At 39.4% G+C, this 19,515-nt stretch overlaps 1 protein-coding gene across 1 annotated transcript in view; it reads left to right on the top strand.

The window, feature by feature from the left end:
* The window catches only part of KNTC1 (kinetochore associated 1), a 1,377,837-nt gene that overhangs the window by 443,595 nt on the left and 914,727 nt on the right, over nt 1–19,515 (top strand). Inside the window, exon 29 of the mRNA XM_053701768.1 lies at nt 12,968–13,070. Within this exon, the coding sequence (XP_053557743.1) occupies nt 12,968–13,070 (103 nt within the window). The remainder of the gene's footprint in view (nt 1–12,967; nt 13,071–19,515) is intronic.

The following is a 19,515-nucleotide window of genomic DNA, read 5'->3' on the forward strand; positions in this document are numbered from 1 at the left end:
ATTTTTCATGCAGATAAGGCGGTCCTTCGTACTCAATTGGGGTTTCTCCTTAAGGTGGTGTTGGATTGAAACATTAATCAGGAAATTGTTGTTCCTTCTTTTTGTCCTAATCCTTCTTCTCATAAGGAACATCTCTTGCATAACTTGGATGTTGTGCGTGCTCTTAAATTTTACTTACAAGCTACTAAAGATTTTCGTCAAACTTCTGCCCTGTTTGTTGTTTTCTCTGGAAAGCGTAAGGGTCAGAAGGCCACTTCTACTACTCTTTCCCTCTGGTTAATAAGTAGGATTCATTTTGCTTATGAGACTGCCGGACAGCAGCCTCCTGAGAGAATTATGGATCATTCCACTAGGGCTGTCTCCTCATCTTGGGCTTTCTAAAATGAAGCTTCTGTGGAACAGATTTGCAAGACGGCAACATGGTCCTCTTTGCATACTTTTTACAATTTCTATAAATTTGATACTTTTGCCTCGGCTGAGGCCTCTCTTGGGAGAATGGTTCTTAATTTGGAATTTGAGTCCTTTAATGGGTAGATTCCCTGCAAGATAGGACTGGGGTTCTTGATGTGTAACCATGTTATCCTCTTAGTAAGAGTTATGGAGAAAGCTCGCTTCTGGATGTCACAGGGTAGTTATCCTAGCCTCTTTCCAGTGTTTGCTTGCTATCACCCCCTCGGTTAACCGGTGTAAGCTTACACGGCTTTACTTTTTGTCTAAGGTCTATTTCAGAAGTGGATGAAGCTGTCAGACCTGGAAGTGCTGTGTTTGCTCCACAGCAAAGTCTGTGCTTTTTCGCTGTATCTTCAGCTCAGATCGCAGTTGGAAGTTCGGGGAGCTGCGGTTTTGTGTAGTCTGTTCTGGAATTTTTTTTCTGTGCTACCAGGTAGGTGGTGAGTACTCTGGCAAGAGCTAGATTAGAGGTGTCATGATTGGGAATTTTATTTCACTCTGGTTTCTAAACTCACTGTTTGGGGTCCTATACCCAAGCCATGGAGGACAAGTTGAACTTTTTTCTTTGGAGGATGAACATCATCCTATTATGCAGTCTAATAGATTCATGCTTTGTGATGAAGCCAAGGTTTGCCCTCCTTCACAATCGTGTTCCACTTGTTTGTCTTCTGTTCTTAAGTCAAAGTCCAGAGGTTCTATGTCACCTCTGCTATCTCCAAGGGGATTAACACTTCACAGTCTTTTACCTCTCAGGACTTAGTTATCCAAGATATGCCACAGCGTTTTCCTCAGTCCCCGTCTCCTCATATTACACATGCAGTACCCTAAGACTCCGCTCCATCTTCTTCTGGGGTTGTTTTTTTACCAGTAGACTTTGCAGGCCAGTTTCAGTCGGCTGTTTCAGCAGCGCTGATTGCCTTTCCTGTTTCAGGCAAACGCAAGATAAAGATTTTACATGTTTCCTCTACTGAGGGATTCAGTAACACTTTAGAGGCCTCGTTGGCTAATTTATTGCAACATTCGTAGGACGATCATTCCTCAGGGGGCTTCTGAAGGTGAACTCTTTTGTTCTGACTCTGCTGAGGAAAAGGTAGTGGACTTGAAGAGATGATTTTCAAACTTGAACATCTTTGCTTCTTACTCAAAGTGGTGTAATTGACTCTGGATGTCACTTAGCCTAAATCATCTGTAGAACAAAAAATTCCTAAGCTGGACATGGTCTATCAAACAAGGCCTAAAGCTCCTGAGGATTTTCCAGTTCGGCTTGCATGGCGGACATTATTTATAAGGAATGGGAGTAGATGGGGATTCATTTTTCCCCCGTCCCCTAACTTTAAGAAGATGTTCCCTGTGCCTGACTCATCTGAAGTTAAGGAGTACCATCCCCAAGGTTGATGAAACTATCTCCTCTCTGGCTAAGCGTACTGCTATCCCTCTCGAGTATAGCACCTCCTTCAGGGTTTCCATGGACAGAAAGATGGAGGGGTACTTAATGAGATTATTTAATCAACCTTTTTCAACCTGGTGTGGGTGTAACAACGGCCGCTGGAGCCACCACGTTCTGTTGCAACTCTTTATGTGAGATGGTTCTTGTTGAGATTCCGTTAGAAGGCATACAGTATAGGATAAAGGCCCTCAAGATGGCCTATTCCTTCATTTGTGATGCTATCATGCAGATCATCCATCTTAATGCTAAGTCTTCAGGCTTCGCTGTCCTTTCACAGAGAGCTCTCTGATTATAATGGTCTGCTGATATGTTATCTAAGTCCAGTCTTCTTTCCTTAGCCTTCAAGGGAAAGCTGTTATTTGGTCCTGGCATGGATTCCACTATTTCCACAGTGACTATAGGGAAGGGTTCTTTCCTCCCTCAGGACAAGAAATCTAGATCTAAGGGTCGCCAGTCTGGAAATTTTAGTCCAAACAAGGGACAGAGATGAAGGGACAGTGATCCCCGGCCTCTTCCAAGTCGGACCAATCTAAGAGTTCATGGAAACCAAATTAATCCTGGAACAAGGGCAAGCAGTCCAAGAAAAACCCTCTGTTGACAACAAGTCTGCATGAAGGGACGGCCCCCAATCTGGGCTCGGGGATCATGTAGGTGGCAGATTAAACATTTTTTTGATACGCTTGGTTTCAGGATGTTCAGGACCCCTGGGTCTTGGACGTTGTTTCCCAAGGGTACAGGATAGGCTTTTGATCTCGCCCTTTAAGATGCAGATTCATTCCGTCAAGCCTTCCTTCAAAGCCAGATAATAAGATGGCCTTTTAAAATTGCATTGGGGAACTTATTTCCCTAGGAGTGATTGTCCCAATACACCCCTCTGAATGGGCTCAAGGGTTTTATTCTAATCTCTTAGTTGTTCCCAAAAATGAGGGAACGTTCCGCCCCATTTTGCACTTAAAGTGTCTGAACAAATTTCTGAAGGTTCCCTCCTTCAAGATGGAAAATATCAGATTCATTCTCCCACTAATACAGGAAGGTCGCCTATCTGCATGTTCCGATCCACAAGGATCATTTCCTGTTCCCTTCGATTTGCCTTTTTGAACAATCATTACCAGTTTTGTAAACTCTCCGTTCGGTCTAGCTACTGCTTCAAAAATCTTTACGAAGGTATTGGGAGCTCTTCTTGCCGTGGCTAGAGCGCAAGGAATCGCTGCAGCACCCTACCTGGACGACATTTTTGCTCAAGCTCCATCTTTTCTATTCGCAAAATCTCACACGGACACACTTCTGTGTCTCCTTTGGTCCTACGGTTGGAAGATAAATCTGGACAAGAGCTCTTTGCCAATACCAGGGTGTGTTTTCTGGGAACAATTATCGGTTTGGTTGCCATGCGGATCAACGTCAAATCAAATGTCATCAGTGGCTCAATATATGGAGGTAGTGTGTCTCATGGTAGCCACCATGGACATTTATTCCTTTTGCACACTTCCATCTGAGACCTCTACAACTATGTATAATCAGGCAGTGTAACGGCGGACACTCTGACCTGTCTCAGTTGATCGCCCTAGACCAGACAACAAAAGATTCTCTATCCTTGTGGCTCTTTCAGGACCACCTGTCTCAAGGCACATGCTTTTTGAGACCATCTTGGGACATTGTGACTTTTGACGCAAGTCTTTTGGGTCGGGGTTCCCTGAAAGCTCAGGGAACCTTGGTCGCTGGAGGTGTCTTCCCTTCCCATCATCATTCTGGAAATGAGAGACATCTTCAATGCCTTGAAGGCGTAACCTCAGCCTCATTTTGTCCATTTTTTATCCGTTTTATCAGATTCCAGATGGACAACATTATATGATTCGCCGTCATCAATCATCAGGGGGGAACAAGGAGTTCCCTAGCTATGACAGAGGTGTCTTACATCCTTCAGTAAGCGGAATCTCACAATTTTCACATCTTGGCCATTCATATCATAGGAGTGGACAATTGGGAGGCAGACAGACCTTCCGTCCCGGGGAGTGGTCTCTTAATAAGGAGGTCTTCTCAGAGATAACTCTCAGGTGGGGAGTTCCAGATATAGATCTCATGGCCTCTAGTCTCAATGCTAAACTACCCAGATACAGGTTGAGATCGAGGGACACTCAAACGGTCTTGGTGAACTCATTAGCGGTTTCGTGGAACTTCAAACTTATTTATCCGTTTCCTCCGATTGCGCTCCTTCCTCGGGTGATCTCCCATATCAAGCAGGAGCGGGCCTCAGTGATTCTAATTGCGCCAGCGTGGCCATACAGAGCTTAGTTTGTCGTAATCTCCTCCTTGGAAGTTGCCTCAGCGAACGGACCTTCTTCAGCAAGGTCCGTTTCTTTACCAAAATCTCAGTTCTCTGAGGTTGACTGCATGGAGGTTGCCTAATTCTCTCCAAGAAAGTTTTTTCTGATAGGGTCATTGACACTTTGGTCCAGGCTTCTTAAGCCGGATACTAGACTCATTTAGCACAAGGTGTGGCACGCTTATCCTCGTATTCTTGTGTTTCTCCAAGAGGGTTTGGAGAAAGGTTTGTCAGCCAGTTCTCTTAAAGGGCAGATTTTTGCTCTTTTTGCGTTACTTCATAAGAGGTTGGCCAATCTCCCCGATGTTCAGGATCATGTTACGATTAAACCTGTTGCTCCCCCTTTAAGCCTTAATCTTGTTCTTTGTGTTATTCAACAGGCTCCGTTTAAGCGTATGCATTATGTTAACATTAAACTTATTATGTTGGAAAGTTTTGTTTTTGTTGGCTATCTCCTCTACTCGCAGTTTCTAAACTTTCTGCCTTACAGTGGGATCCTCATCTTATTTTCCATGCGGATTAGGCAGTTTTAAGTACAAAGTTTGGTTTCTTAACTAAAGTGGTTTCTTCTTGCAATATCAATCAGGAAATTGTGGTGCCTTCCTTTTGTCTGAATCCTTCCTCTCCAAAGGAACGTTTGTTACACAACTTAGATGTGGTTTGAGCTTTGAAGTTCTATCTTCATTCTACAAAGCACTTTCATCAATCTCGGTCCCTGTTTGTTTTGTATGCTTGTAAACGCAGGGGTCAGAAGGCCTCTGTGACTTCTCTTTCCTTTTTGTTGAGTCGCATCATCCACGTGGCATATGTGGAGGCGGTCCAGTGGCCTCCTGCGAGGATTATGACTCATTCTACTCGAGCAGTATCTTCTTCTTGGGCTTTTAAGAGTGAGGCTTCTGTGGAACAGATCTGTAAGGCGGCTACTTGGTCTTCCTTACATACTTTTTCAAAGTTTTACAAATTTGATGTTTTTGCCCCTGTGGAGGCTTCCTTTGGGAGAAAAGTGCTGCAAGCGGTTGTGCCTTCAGTTTAGGTCCGCCTGCCTTGTTTTCCCTCCCTGTTCATTCTGTGTCCTCTTCGGCTTGGGTATTGGTTTTCTGATGAATGTATTTGTGGACTCTCTATGCCATTAGAAAGAATGCAAAATCTATGCTTATCTTATAAATTATTTTATTTCTTATCAGGGAGAGTCCACAAACCCGCACTGTAAATTTTATTCATGCAGTAGTTATTTCCCTTTCTTCCAGAACCTCTTTACCCGTACTGTTTCTCTTATTTTTTTCTTTTTTCCCTTTGGCTGAATTACTAGGGGGGGAGAGGGACTAGGGGAAGTCGGAGGGATACTAAAGTCTTTGGCTGGGGTGTCTTTGCCTCCTCCTGGTGACTAGGTGTTGTATTTCTCAACAGTAATGAATGAATTAGTGTACTCTCCCTTCCAAGAAAGAAAATTATTTTTCATGTAAGCATAAATTTTGTTTTCATGATTCAGATAAGGCATTTAATTTTAAACAACTTTCCAGTTTACTTTTATCTTCAATTTTGCTTTGTTCTCTTGGTATTCTTAGTTGAAAGTTAAACCTAGGTAGGCTCATGTGCTAATTCCTTAGCCTTTGAAGACCGCTTCTTATCTGAATGCATTTTGACATTTTCTTTCATGTAATTAGCAAGAGTCCATGAGCTAGTGACGTATGGGATATACATTCCTACCAGGAGGGGCAAAGTTTCCCAAACCTCAAAATGCCTATAAATACACCCCTCACCACACCCACAAATCAGTTTTACAAACTTTGCCTCCTATGGAGGTGGTGAAGTAAGTTTGTGCTAGATTCTACGTTGATATGCGCTCCGCAGCAGGTTGGAGCCCGGTTTTCCTCTCAGCGTACAGTGAATGTCAGAGGGATGTGAGGAGAGTATTGCCTATTTGAATTCAATGATCTCCTTCTACGGGGTCTATTTCATAGGTTCTCTGTTATCGGTCGTAGAGATTCATCTCTTACCTCCCTTTTCAGATCGACAATATACTCTTATATATACCATTACCTCTACTGATTCTCGTTTCAGTACTGGTTTGGCTTTCTACTACATGTAGATGAGTGTCCTGGGGTAAGTAAGTCTTATTTTCTGTGACACTCTAAGCTATGGTTGGGCACTTTTATATAAAGTTCTAAATATATGTATTCAAACATTTATTTGCCTTGACTCAGGATGTTCAACGTTCCTTATTTCAGATAGTCAGTTTCATATTTGGGATAATGCATATGAATCAATCAATTTTTTTCTTACCTTAAAATTTGACTTTTTTTCCTGTGGGCTGTTAGGCTTGCGGGGGCTGAAAATGCTTCATTTTATTGCGTCATTCTTGGTGCGGACTTTTTTGGCGCAAATTTTTTTTTCTTCTTTTTCCGGCGTCATACGTGTCGCCGGAAGTTGCGTCATTTTTTACGTTTTTTTTGCACCAAAAGTGTTGGCGTTCCAGATGTGGCGTCATTTTTGGCGCCAAAAGCATTTAGGCGCCAAATAATGTGGGCGTCTTTTTTGGCGCTAAAAAATATGGGCGTCACTATTGTCTCCACATTATTTAAGTCTCATTATTTATTGCTTCTGGTTGCTAGAAGCTTGTTCACTGGCATTTTTTCCCATTCCTGAAACTGTCATTTAAGGAATTTGATCAATTTTGCTTTATATGTTGTTTTTTTCTATTACATATTGCAAGATGTCCCAGATTGACACTGAGTCAGAAGATACTTCTGGAAAAACGCTGCCTGGTGCTGGATCTACCAAAGTTAAGTGTATCTGTTGTAAACTTGTGGTATCTGTTCCTCCAGCTGTTGTTTGTAATGAATGTCATGACAAACTTGTTAATGCAGATAATATTTCCTTTAGTAATGTTACATTACCTGTTGCGGTTCCGTCAACATCTAATACTCAGAGTGTTCCTGTTAACATAAGAGATTTTGTTTCTAAATCCATTAAGAAGGCTATGTCTGTTATTCCCCCTTCTAGTAAACGTAAAAGGTCTTTTAAAACTTCTCATTTTTCAGATGAATTTTTAAATGAACATCATCATTCTGATTCTGATAGTGGTTCCTCTGGTTCAGAGGATTCTGTCTCAGAGGTTGATGCTGATAAATCTTCATATTTGTTCAAAATGGAATTTATTCGTTCTTTACCTAAGAGGTCTTAATTGCATTAGAAATAGAGGATTCTGGTCCTCTTGATACTAAATCTAAACGTTTAAATAAGGTTTTTAAATCTCCTGTAGTTATTCCAGAAGTTTTTCCTGTCCCTGATGCTATTTCTGAAGTAATCTCCAGGGAATGGAATAATTTGGGTAATTCATTTACTCCTTCTAAACGTTTTAAGCAATTATATCCTGTGCCATCTGACAGATTAGAGTTTTGGGAAAAAATCCCTAAGGTTGATAGGGCTGTCTCTACTCTTGCTAAACGTACTACTATTCCCACGGCAGATAGTACTTCCTTTAAGGATCCTTTAGATAGGAAGATTGAATCCTTTCTAAGAAAAGCTTACTTATGTTCAGGTAATCTTCTTAGACCTGCTATATCTTTAGCGGATGTTGCTGCAGCTTCAACTTTTTAGTTAGAAGCTTTAGCGCAACAAGTAACAGATCATAATTCTCATAGCATTATTAATCTTCTTCAACATGCTAATAACTTTATTTGTGATGCCATCTTTGATATCATTAGAGTTGATGTCAGGTATATGTCTCTAGCTATTTTAGCTAGAAGAGCTTTATGGCTTAAAACTTGGAATGCTGATATGTCTTCTAAGTCAACTTTGCTTTCCCTTTCTTTCCAGGGTAATAAATTATTTGGTTCTCAGTTGGATTCTATTATCTCAACTGTTACTGGAGGGAAAGGAACTTTTTTACCACAGGATAAAAAATCTAAAGGTAAATTTAGGTCTAATAATCGTTTTCGTTCCTTTCGTCACAATAAGGAACAAAAGCCTGATCCTTCACCCACAGGAGCGGTATCAGTTTGGAAACCATCACCAGTCTGGAATAAATCCAAGCCTTTTAGAAAACCAAAGCCAGCTCCCAAGTCCACATGAAGGTGCGGCCCTCATTCCAGCCCAGCTGGTAGGGGGCAGATTACGATTTTTCAAAGAAATTTGGATCAATTCAATTCACAATCTTTGGATTCAAAACATTGTTTCAGAAGGGTACAGAATTGGCTTCAAAATAAGGCCTCCTGCAAAGAGATTTTTTTCTTTTCCGTGTCCCAGTAATTCCAGCGAAGGCTCAAGCATTTCTGAAATGTGTTTCAGATCTAGAGTTGGCTGGAGTAATTATGCCAGTTCCAGTTCTGGAACAGGGGCTGGGGTTTTATTCAAATCTCTTCATTGTATCAAAGAAGGAGAATTCCTTCAGACCAGTTCTGGATCTAAAAATATTGAATCGTTATGTAAGGATACCAACATTCAAAATGGTAACTGTAAGGACTATCCTGCCTTTTGTTCAGCAAGGGCATTATATGTCCACAATAGATTTACAGGATGCATATCTGCATATTCCGATTCATCCAGATCACTATCAGTTTCTGAGATTCTCTTTCCTAGACAAGCATTACCAGTTTGTGGCTCTGCCGTTTGGCCTAGCAACAGCTCCAAGAATTTTTACAAAGGTTCTCGGTGCCCTTCTGTCTGTAATCAGAGAACAGGGTATTGTGGTATTTCCTTATTTGGACGATATCTTGGTACTTGCTCAGTCTTCACATTTAGCAGAATCTCATACGAATCGACTTGTGTTGTTTCTTCAAAATCATGGTTGGAGGATCAATTTACCGAAAAATTCATTGATTCCTCAGACAAGGGTAACCTTTTTAGGTTTCCAGATAGATTCAGTGTCCATGACTCTGTCTCTGACAGACAAGAGACGTCTAAAATTGATCTCAGCTTGTCGAAACCTTCAATCACAATCATTCCCTTCGGTAGCCTTATGCATGGAAATTCTAGGTCTTATGACTGCTGCATCGGACGCGATCCCCTTTGCTCGTTTTCACATGCGACCTCTTCAGCTCTGTATGCTGAACCAGTGGTGCAGGGATTACACAAAGATATCTCAATTAATATCTTTAAAATCGATTGTACTACACTCTCTGACGTGGTGGACAGATCACCATCGTTTAGTTCAGGGGGCTTCTTTTGTTCTTCCGACCTGGACTGTAATTTCAACAGATGCAAGTCTGACAGGTTGGGGAGCTGTTTGGGGGTCTCTGACAGCACAAGGGGTTTGGGAATCTCAGGAGGTGAGATTACCAATCAATATTTTGGAACTCCATGCAATTTTCAGAGCTCTTCAGTCATTGCCTCTTCTAAAGAGAGAATCGTTCATTTGTTTTCAGACAGACAATGTCACAACTGTGGCATACATCAATCATCAAGGAGGGACTCACAGTCCTCTGGCTATGAAAGAAGTATCTCGAATACTGGTATGGGCAGAATCCAGCTCCTGTCTAGTTTCTGCGGTTCATATCCCAGGTATAGACAATTGGGAAGCGGATTATCTCAGTCGCCAAACGTTACATCCGGGCGAATGGTCTCTTCACCCAGAGGTTTTTCTTCAGATTGTTCAAATGTGGGGACTTCCAGAAATAGATCTGATGGCTTCCCATCTAAACAAGAATCTTCCCAGGTATCTGTCCAGATCCAGGGATCCTCAAGCAGAAGCAGTGGATGCATTGTCACTTCCTTGGAAGTATCATCCTGCCTATATCTTTCCGCCTCTAGTTCTTCTTCCAAGAGTAATCTCCAAGATTCTGAAGGAATGCTCGTTTGTTCTGCTGGTGGCTCCAGCATGGCCTCACAGGTTTTGGTATGCGGATCTTGTCCGGATGGCCTCTTGCCAACCGTGGACTCTTCCGTTAAGACCAGACCTTCTGTCGCAAGGTCCTTTTTTCCATCAGGATCTCAAATCCTTAAATTTAAAGGTATGGAGATTGAACGCTTGATTCTTAGTCAAAGAGGTTTCTCTGACTCTGTGATTAATACTATGTTACAGGCTCGTAAATCTGTATCTAGGAAGATATATTATAGAGTCTGGAAGACTTACATTTCTTGGTGTCTTTCTCATCACTTTTCCTGGCATTCTTTTAGAATTCCGAGAATTTTACAGTTTCTTCAGGATGGTTTGGATAAAGGTTTGTCTGCAAGTTCCTTGAAAGGACAAATCTCTGCTCTTTTTGTTCTTTTTCATAGAAAGATTGCTAATCTTCCTGATATTCATTGTTTTGTACAAGCTTTGGTTCGTATAAAGCCTGTCATTAAGTCAATTTCTCCTCCTTGGAGTTTGAATTTGGTTCTGGGGGCTCTTCAAGCTCCTCCGTTTGAACCTATGCATTCATTAGACATTAAATTACTTTCTTGGAAATTTTTGTTTCTTTTGGCCATCTCTTCTGCTAGAAGAGTTTCTGAATTATCTGCTCTTTCTTGTGAGTCTCCTTTTCTGATTTTTCATCAGGATAAGGCGGTGTTGCGAACTTCTTTTAAATTTTTACCTAAGGTTGTGAATTCTAACAACATTAGTAGAGAAATTGTGGTTCCTTCATTATGTCCTAATCCTAAGAATTCTAAGGAGAGATCATTGCATTCTTTGGATGTAGTTAGAGCTTTGAAATATTATGTTGAAGCTACTAAGAATTTCCGAAAGACTTCTAGTCTATTTGTTATCTTTTCCGGTTCTAGGAAAGGTCAGAAGGCTTCTGCCATTTCTTTGGCATCTTGGTTGAAATCTTTAATTCATCATGCTTATGTCGAGTCGGGTAAAACTCCGCCTCAAAGGATTACAGCTCATTCTACTAGGTCAGTTTCTACTTCCTGGGCGTTTAGGAATGAAGCTTCGGTTGATCAGATTTGCAAAGCAGCAACTTGGTCTTCTTTGCATACTTTTACTAAATTCTACCATTTTGATGTGTTTTCTTCTTCTGAAGCAGTTTTTGGTAGAAAAGTACTTCAGGCAGCTGTTTCAGTTTGATTCTTCTGCTTATAATTTCAGTTTTTTTCATTATAAGATTTAAACTTTATTTTGGGTGTGGATTATTTTCAGCAGAATTGGCTGTCTTTATTTTATCCCTCCCTCTCTAGTGACTCTTGCGTGGAAGATCCACATCTTGGGTAGTCATTATCCCATACGTCACTAGCTCATGGACTCTTGCTAATTACATGAAAGAAAACATAATTTATGTAAGAACTTACCTGATAAATTCATTTCTTTCATATTAGCAAGAGTCCATGAGGCCCACCCTTTTTTGTGGTGGTTTTGATTTTTTTGTATAAAGCACAATTATTCCAATTCCTTAATTTTTATGCTTTCGCACTTTTTTCTTATCACCCCACTTCTTGGCTATACGTTAAACTGATTTGTGGGTGTGGTGAGGGGTGTATTTATAGGCATTTTGAGGTTTGGGAAACTTTGCCCCTCCTGGTAGGAATGTATATCCCATACGTCACTAGCTCATGGACTCTTGCTAATATGAAAGAAATGAATTTATCAGGTAAGTTCTTACATAAATTATGTTTTTTCACAACTAGACAGCAATGGTTCATGTGTGCCATATATATAACATTGTGTTCACGTCCGTGGAGTTACCTAGGAGTTGGCACTTATTGGCTAAAATGCAAGTTTGTCAAAAGAACTGAGATAAGGAAACAGTCTGCATAGGCTTAGATGCAAGGTAATCACAAAGGTAAATTGTGTATTAATTTAACTGTTGGTTATGCATAATTGGGGAATGGGTAATAAATGGATTATCTATTTAAACAATAAAAATTCTGGTGTAGATTGTCCCTTTAATTTTCCCTGATCATTCATTTTTTTTTTGGTGGTAAGAGTCCACGAGATCCGCTAGATCTGTTTTGCTAGATTTTTAATTATATTTTTTTCTGTCAGCAGTTTAAGTGCGCACCTCTTTTTCCCATGCTCCTTTTTTCTTGCTCTTGTTCTTTCCTACCTTTCTTCTTCTCCTTGCTTGGCATTCGATAATGTGGGAGTGATAGAAATACTGTTTCCTATCAGGTTTATTGTAACAGAATGGAATGGAAGGTGATGTGTTTTACGGGAGGGGTAGTTCTTGCCATTATACGACTAAGTGCTATCATGATCGGAGATGATATATTCAAAAGTAAACCTTCCTGTGCCGAATGTATTATGCACACTTGTACTATGTTTTCGGAAAGTATCTTCTATGCAATCTCTTCCATGTAGAGATTGTTTTAATCAGTATTGTTGATGATCTGACATGTACTGTAGGGGGTATGGGTGCTACACAGGTGTTATGGGAATGGTCATTAATCGTGCAACCCTGTGATTGGGTGCAAAGTGGGGTTGGTTTTGGTGGTTTGCTATATATTTTTGGTTTGTTCACTAATTTAGGTTTGTCTGAGGAAGGGACACTGTGCTGTCCCGAAACGTCATGAATAAAAGTTTAATATGATGACTGCAGTCCACTGAGTTCTTATTTTACTTGTTGATATATATAAAATATGGAAGTGAGAAAATAGTAAAAACATGTTTAACATGAATAAATAGATATACATGGTTATAAGTGATGCTAAGACTATATTCATACTATTATAACGGGTAGTTGCTAGAAATATGCTGACAATTTTGATTTCTTACTATAATACACTATAATGTTTTTTGAAGATACTTGTAAAAAAAATAATAATCAGATTTTATTGTTAACAGTTTCTCCTTCAAGATGTAACAATGCACTTTTTTTTTAATATAGAGTGAAGCTACTACAGGAAAGTTATAGACTGATGGAAATGAATAAGCTGCTTCGTGGTTATGGAATTAGGGGCTATAATTTTGCAAATGAGAAACATATAATGGTAAGACATTTTTACAGTTTGTGGATTCTGCTTAAAGAACCTGAAAGTGATGCATTCAATTTAGTCGATCACTTTTTGTCCTTCATATAGTTTTCAAAGCATTTAATTTTTTTTTTTATGCATTCACAGTTCTTGCATATTAATATTTCCTTCCAGTAACTAAATAATAATTTTATAATCAACAATCTATGCCTTGTTGTGATAGGATAGTAATCTAGTAAGAAACATATCCCATATATATGTAAGAGTGTGTGTATGTATGTGTATATATCAGTGACGTGCGGTGAGGTCAGAGGCTGGTGAGGCACTGGCTAGGATATGCCAGAGAAACACGTATATGAACCCGATAGAGGTAGCTTTAATTTATGATTAAATTGGCATGTTGCACAATGACGATTAGCAATATTTACAACGTACGCATACAGGTAAGAATTAAATTCTTGTATTCCTCAACTACCCTCTACAGGGCAGGTTTTCATTATAGCTGAACTAGTGCACAGGTGAAATAACCAGTTGATGGATGAGAACATGCACACACACTCTTACTGACACACTCAAACGCTTCTCAATGACACACACAGCTCATTGAAACAAACAGTCCTTGCCCACAATATATTCACACAAAGACCATAAACACCATACTGAAACATAATGCTTTTACACACCCTGCTCACATATCTATTGTATACACAACATTTTGTGGCACAGTACCAGTTACTCAGCAATTAGAATGATACACATGATATGTAAATAAAATAAAAATAATTTACCATACTAACAGGTTCCACATATCCACTCCTAGTTTCCTATTATGTGTGTGACAAGCTGGAAAATACATTGTATGCAGCCCTGCTCAATGGAGCATACACAAACTGCCCTTGCATTACTTTCAGCCTAACAAGTGATTGCTATATATAGTTAAAATGGTGCATACACCAATGCCAGCAGATAAAACCATGTAGTAAAGTAATTCATATCTCATATACAGCTCCAATGGCATAAGATAAATGCATGTAGTAAAGTAATGCATATCTCAAATACAGCTCCAATACCAGCAGATAAAAGCATGTATTAAAGTAATTTATATATCTTAAATAAAGATCCATTACCAGCAGATAAAAGCAGTTTTATTTTGAACTAGAGGGAGCTATCTTTTGAAAGAAAATTTGTTACTCAAATTGATATTGAAACAGGAAAATCTTGTTTTTGCACTGCTTATGGCATTGGTTGATAAGGAAATTCTCCAATGCCATTGGTTGACAGGAACACACCTCCATGAATATAAAAAGCATGGAACGTCACTTTTTCACTTAATTAAAACATAATAATAATCCATTTTAAAATGCTCTTTTAAGATGCAACACGTTTCATGTGGATTTAGTAATGATAACTATTTACTGAAATGTGTAAAACATATTTAGGCATTTTTTTTTTTTAAAGATGCCAACAATGAAAGTGTCATACACTGGTCCCCCTTGCTTTTTTCATCATCTGTTAGTCTTTGTCATGAACATGATTTTACATCAATCAGATGGTCAAATATGCAGCCTCTAAGTTCACAAATGGGCTGTTCTGTGCTTTCCATTTCTATATTGGACTGATCAAAAGTATTCTGTATGTGTGTACGGTGGTGGAGGGAAGATGTAGGGGTGGATACTGAGTGAGCATTTAAATTAGTGTCTCTTTGAATGAGAGACCTTCATAACCAAAGATGATATGAACAAAAATATTAGTTGAATCAGCTGCTATGGCCTGCTTATTTTAGTCTCAGACTGCAGAATATCTTATGAATTTGGGTGGCTCTGTATAGTTAGAAAGCTAAGATAGCACAAATTACAAGCTCCCCTTGCCGGCACTTTTCTTGGTTGATTTAAAACCTTATATCTGCACAAATAAAGGCTATATCACTTAGAACTTGAACTGATTTTAATTTTCACTCAAGAATATATATATTTTTTTATTGAGAGGACACAGGTGGACAGAAAAACAGCTTGTTACATGGCAGCAAGACAAATGAGAAGTACATTTTGCAAACAATAACAGAAGAAAAAAAAACATTAGTAGCATTCATTTAGAATAAGTTACTGCTAGCTCAAATTGCTGATTCAGAGAAGGTGAACCATCATTTTGTAATTTAATACTGAGATGCAGTACTGCAATACACCACTAGAGGTCCTCAGAGTTGACTATCAGTTCATTTTGCAAGAGACAGGAACACAAAAAGCCGATCCTGTTCTTCTCTTTTTACATTTACGTACTAGTCACACAAAAAAGAACGTTCTAAACAACAGAACAGTAGGTATAAGGAGAACAATACAAAATAAAACAATAAAAGGCAGAGCTCACAGTTTGCTGTTGCAGAAGGTGACACATAAGTTACACACACACAGGCAGTATGTGCCACCGCCGGCCAAGTGTATTCAAACTAATGTGGACCGGACTGATAGCTGTGCTAGTGCAGCGCACTACCTAATCACATCTCACTCTTAGCTAGTGCTTGCTAGAACTATAACTGTACTATTTACCCATACCCACATTGTCACACTACAACTTAGCCAAGGCAGGCACTTTTTTTTTTTATTGCAAGTCTGTGTGGATGATGAGACTGTGAGTGTCACACTCAGTCTCATCATCCACACAGACTTACAATAAAAAAAAGTGCCTGCCTTTGCTAAGTTGGAGTGGGACAATGTGGGTATGGGTAAATAGTACAGTTACAGTACTAGCAAGCACTAGCTAAGAGTGAGATGTGATTAGGTAGCGTGCTGCACTAGCACTGCTATCAGTCCGGTCCACATTATTTTGAATACACTTGGCTGGCCGTGGCACATACTGCCTGTGTGTGTTGTTTAGATACTAGTTGTTTTTTGTGCGAGTAGTGTGAGCCTGAGGCCAGGACTCCGTGACTGACAGGACTCTAAGTGCTCTGCCCTGGTAGGAACTGCAGCATGCAGATAGTACATTCTATAGCAACTGCAGGTCCTAACAGGGAGCAGATAGCGGCGGTAGTAGTTTAAAATTGTCAGACTCACTATCAGAAGGCCCCAGTCTCTCACTCTCATGACGATGTCACACCCACATGAGTCGGCTCGGTAGCAGCAGCTCTCTCCTGCTTCTTTAGTTAGTTCCCGCCTGCGCCAGTATCAGTGAGTCCAATGTCACTCACGTCCATGCCCGGCATGCCCCCCAGCAGCACTGATAGCTGATTGGCTAATTTGGCTAAATTAGCTCCATCATAGAGGCGATTTGGAGAACCTCCTCTTTGGAGCATTTTATGGGCCTGCAAGAACTACCACTGGGTGGCACTAGCTGATAGTGAGCTATTAACACTTAACGGCTCACTGCCTCTCCTGGCTTAATTGCACAACATGGATAGAGATCACATCGGTCGCCGGCGGAGGGAGGGTGTGTGTGGGGGCGTTCCTGGGGGGGGGGCATGGTCATAAAAAGTTAATGCACAAACCATTTAAAAAATGTGTGTGTATATATATATATATATATATATATATATATATATGTATATATATATGTGTGTGTGTGTGTATATATATATATATATATATATATATATATATCAATCACACACAGAAGTGCTACAGTCCTCTTTTAGTATGAGAGATGGGGTAAATCAATATACTGTTTCTAATGTAAATATAAACAAAACACTATAACAGTCTTAATTTGAGAAAGTAGAAATAATTCAGTCAGTCCAATGAATCCAATATAGGATATGTCATAAACGTATCCCAAAAGCAATTCCGTGAGACACACTTTATTCCAGCAGCCTTAGAAATGCAGCTCACAGGGGGTTGGCTGTTTGTTTCACAGCTGGCAAATAATCAAGAGCAGCAGGATCTAAAGCGCAAAAGAAAGGACCTCAGGATAGTGTGAGATCCGATTAAACGATTTATTATATTCACACAATTCGAACTACTCACAAGTGTCACAGTTAAAATGGCATGTCACAAGTGTAAACTTGTAGCAGTACTTTGAAGAGGGTTCCAGCGTCCAGATCTTTCTAAATAATCTAACCCAATCCGGCGTTTGACGTCACCACCCGGTCTCTTTCACCACGCTGTCAGTATCACACCTCTTACTTCAAACGTAACTAAGTGTCCAGCATTCAGAGCCTCAACGTGTTTCTCCGCCCCCTCTGGCGGATTTCTCAAGAGTACTGAATGCGGACCAAGAACTAATATTTATTCTAATGGGATAATACTGCCATCTAATGTCTATAAAGGAAATAACACGTCAAAATCACATATATAGATCAAATTGAACTGGCCACATATTACCCTGCTACAATATGGTTACAATATAAATACAATCCAGCTACTTAGCTCTATCCAATTACAAAACATTAACAACAATTCAATATGCAATATAATAATACATAAAACACATATTACATTTTAAAAATCTATTATACAACATAATATTTTAACCTATTTAAAAACCTATACCTAAAAATACCATGGGGATGGGGACAAAATTTGCCCCATCATACACAAATCTTTTCATGGGGTTGTTTGAAGAGAATTTTATTTGGAATGATAATGAAGAATATAAAAACCATTTAATTTTCTACAAATGCTTCATTGATGACGTGTTCATGATTTGGGACAGCTCTGTAACTGAAGCAGAAAGATTTATAGAATATTTAAATTCTGTGTGTAATGTAAAATTGGTCAGTAATATTCAACCACAATGTATTGAATTTCTTGATTTAAGCATTTTTATAGAAAATAATTCTTACTAAAAATTATAGAAAAAATGTTTATAGCAATGGTTTGCTACATGCAAAGAGCGGACAATAAATGTATACAAAATAATCCTAAGAGCCAGTTTACTAGGATTAGCAGGAATTGCTCCAGACTAAATGATTACACATACCTTGACGTGGTACCTGGGCTTGTCCCATTTGGCCAAATGTGGTAATTAACTCTTCCAGTTTTGCTTTTAATCCTAGCTAAGAGCTTGTGAGTGAGTACTGGACTTTGTGTGTTGTATGTCTGTTTCTGTAATTCTCCCTAGGGACTTGCACCCTGGCAGGCCTGGGGTTTACTGCCTGTGACTCTGTAAATAGTGGAGATTTATGTGAGTGCGATAGCAACCAAAGCTGAGCCTGTTTATGAGTCATAGGATGTGTTCCAGGTCCAGTCTGGATGTGCATTCCTTTCTCCTGATTTTGCTTATGCCCAGGGTGATCACATAAGTCTGTGAACCCTGACCTGTTCCCATTTTGTTTGATTAATAGATTGCATTTGTGTGCATGGCTGCAGTTGTGTGGCTGTATTAAGGACTCAGGTATGTGGAAGAGACCTTGACGTGGTACCTGGGCTTGTACCATTTGGCCAAATGTGGTAACTAACTCTTCCAGTTTTGCTTTTAATCCTAGCTGAGAGCTTGTGAGTGAGTACTGGACTTTGTGTGTTGTATTTTTTTTTATATATATATATATATATATATATATATATATATATATATATATATATATAACAATCCATTTATAGATTTGTTAACTTAGACATTATAGTAGTGTTATTGCTAATCTATACAGTACATAGCAACTTGATCGGAAACACATAGGTTTTGTCAATAGCTATATCAGATTCCATACGGGACTAAATCATGCGTTCATGCTTTCTGAGGGCATTTGAAAGACGTTGAGGCAGCTGTATCTTCAGCAATTTAAAAGAGTAGTTTTATGTTTTTAACATATACACCCATATAAGTATGTGTGTTTAATTTGTTTTATGTTTGTAATGTAGTGTTTAAGTTGCTTTAAATACTGTTTTTAAAGTATAGAAATATGGAGGGAAGTATAGAACCCTCTTCAAAAGCTCTTTCTGTACTGACGTATCAGGCAAAATCATGGGTGGTAGACCCATGATCTTGCTGACAATGCAGGCATACTCCTGCATGCTTGCAGCTGCACAGGTGATATATCTTCTTAATGACTGTACAGATAGTGTGCATTACTGCAATTATTTTACATTCAATATCTGTGATCTACATAGAATTGGTGTGCCTTGTACACTTTATTCCTTATGTCAAAGATATAATTCCTCATTAACATATTTGAGTAAAATAACCTTGACGTCACTAAAAATTGTATAGTTTTGCATAAATAATTTGATAATTTACTACACATTTCTCCAACATAGGTGTGTCCGGTCCACGGCGTCATCCTTACTTGTGGGATATTCTCTTCCCCAACAGGAAATGGCAAAGAGCCCAGCAAAGCTGGTCACATGATCCCTCCTAGGCTCCGCCTACCCCAGTCATTCTCTTTGCCGTTGTACAGGCAACATCTCCACGGAGATGGCTTAGAGTTTTTTAGTGTTTAACTGTAGTTTTTCATTATTCAATCAAGAGTTTGTTATTTTCAAATAGTGCTGGTACGTACTATTTACTCAGAAACAGAAAAGAGATGAAGAATTCT

This window comes from Bombina bombina, chromosome 2 (assembly GCF_027579735.1).
Source record: "Bombina bombina isolate aBomBom1 chromosome 2, aBomBom1.pri, whole genome shotgun sequence".
Lineage (NCBI taxonomy): Eukaryota > Metazoa > Chordata > Amphibia > Anura > Bombinatoridae > Bombina > Bombina bombina.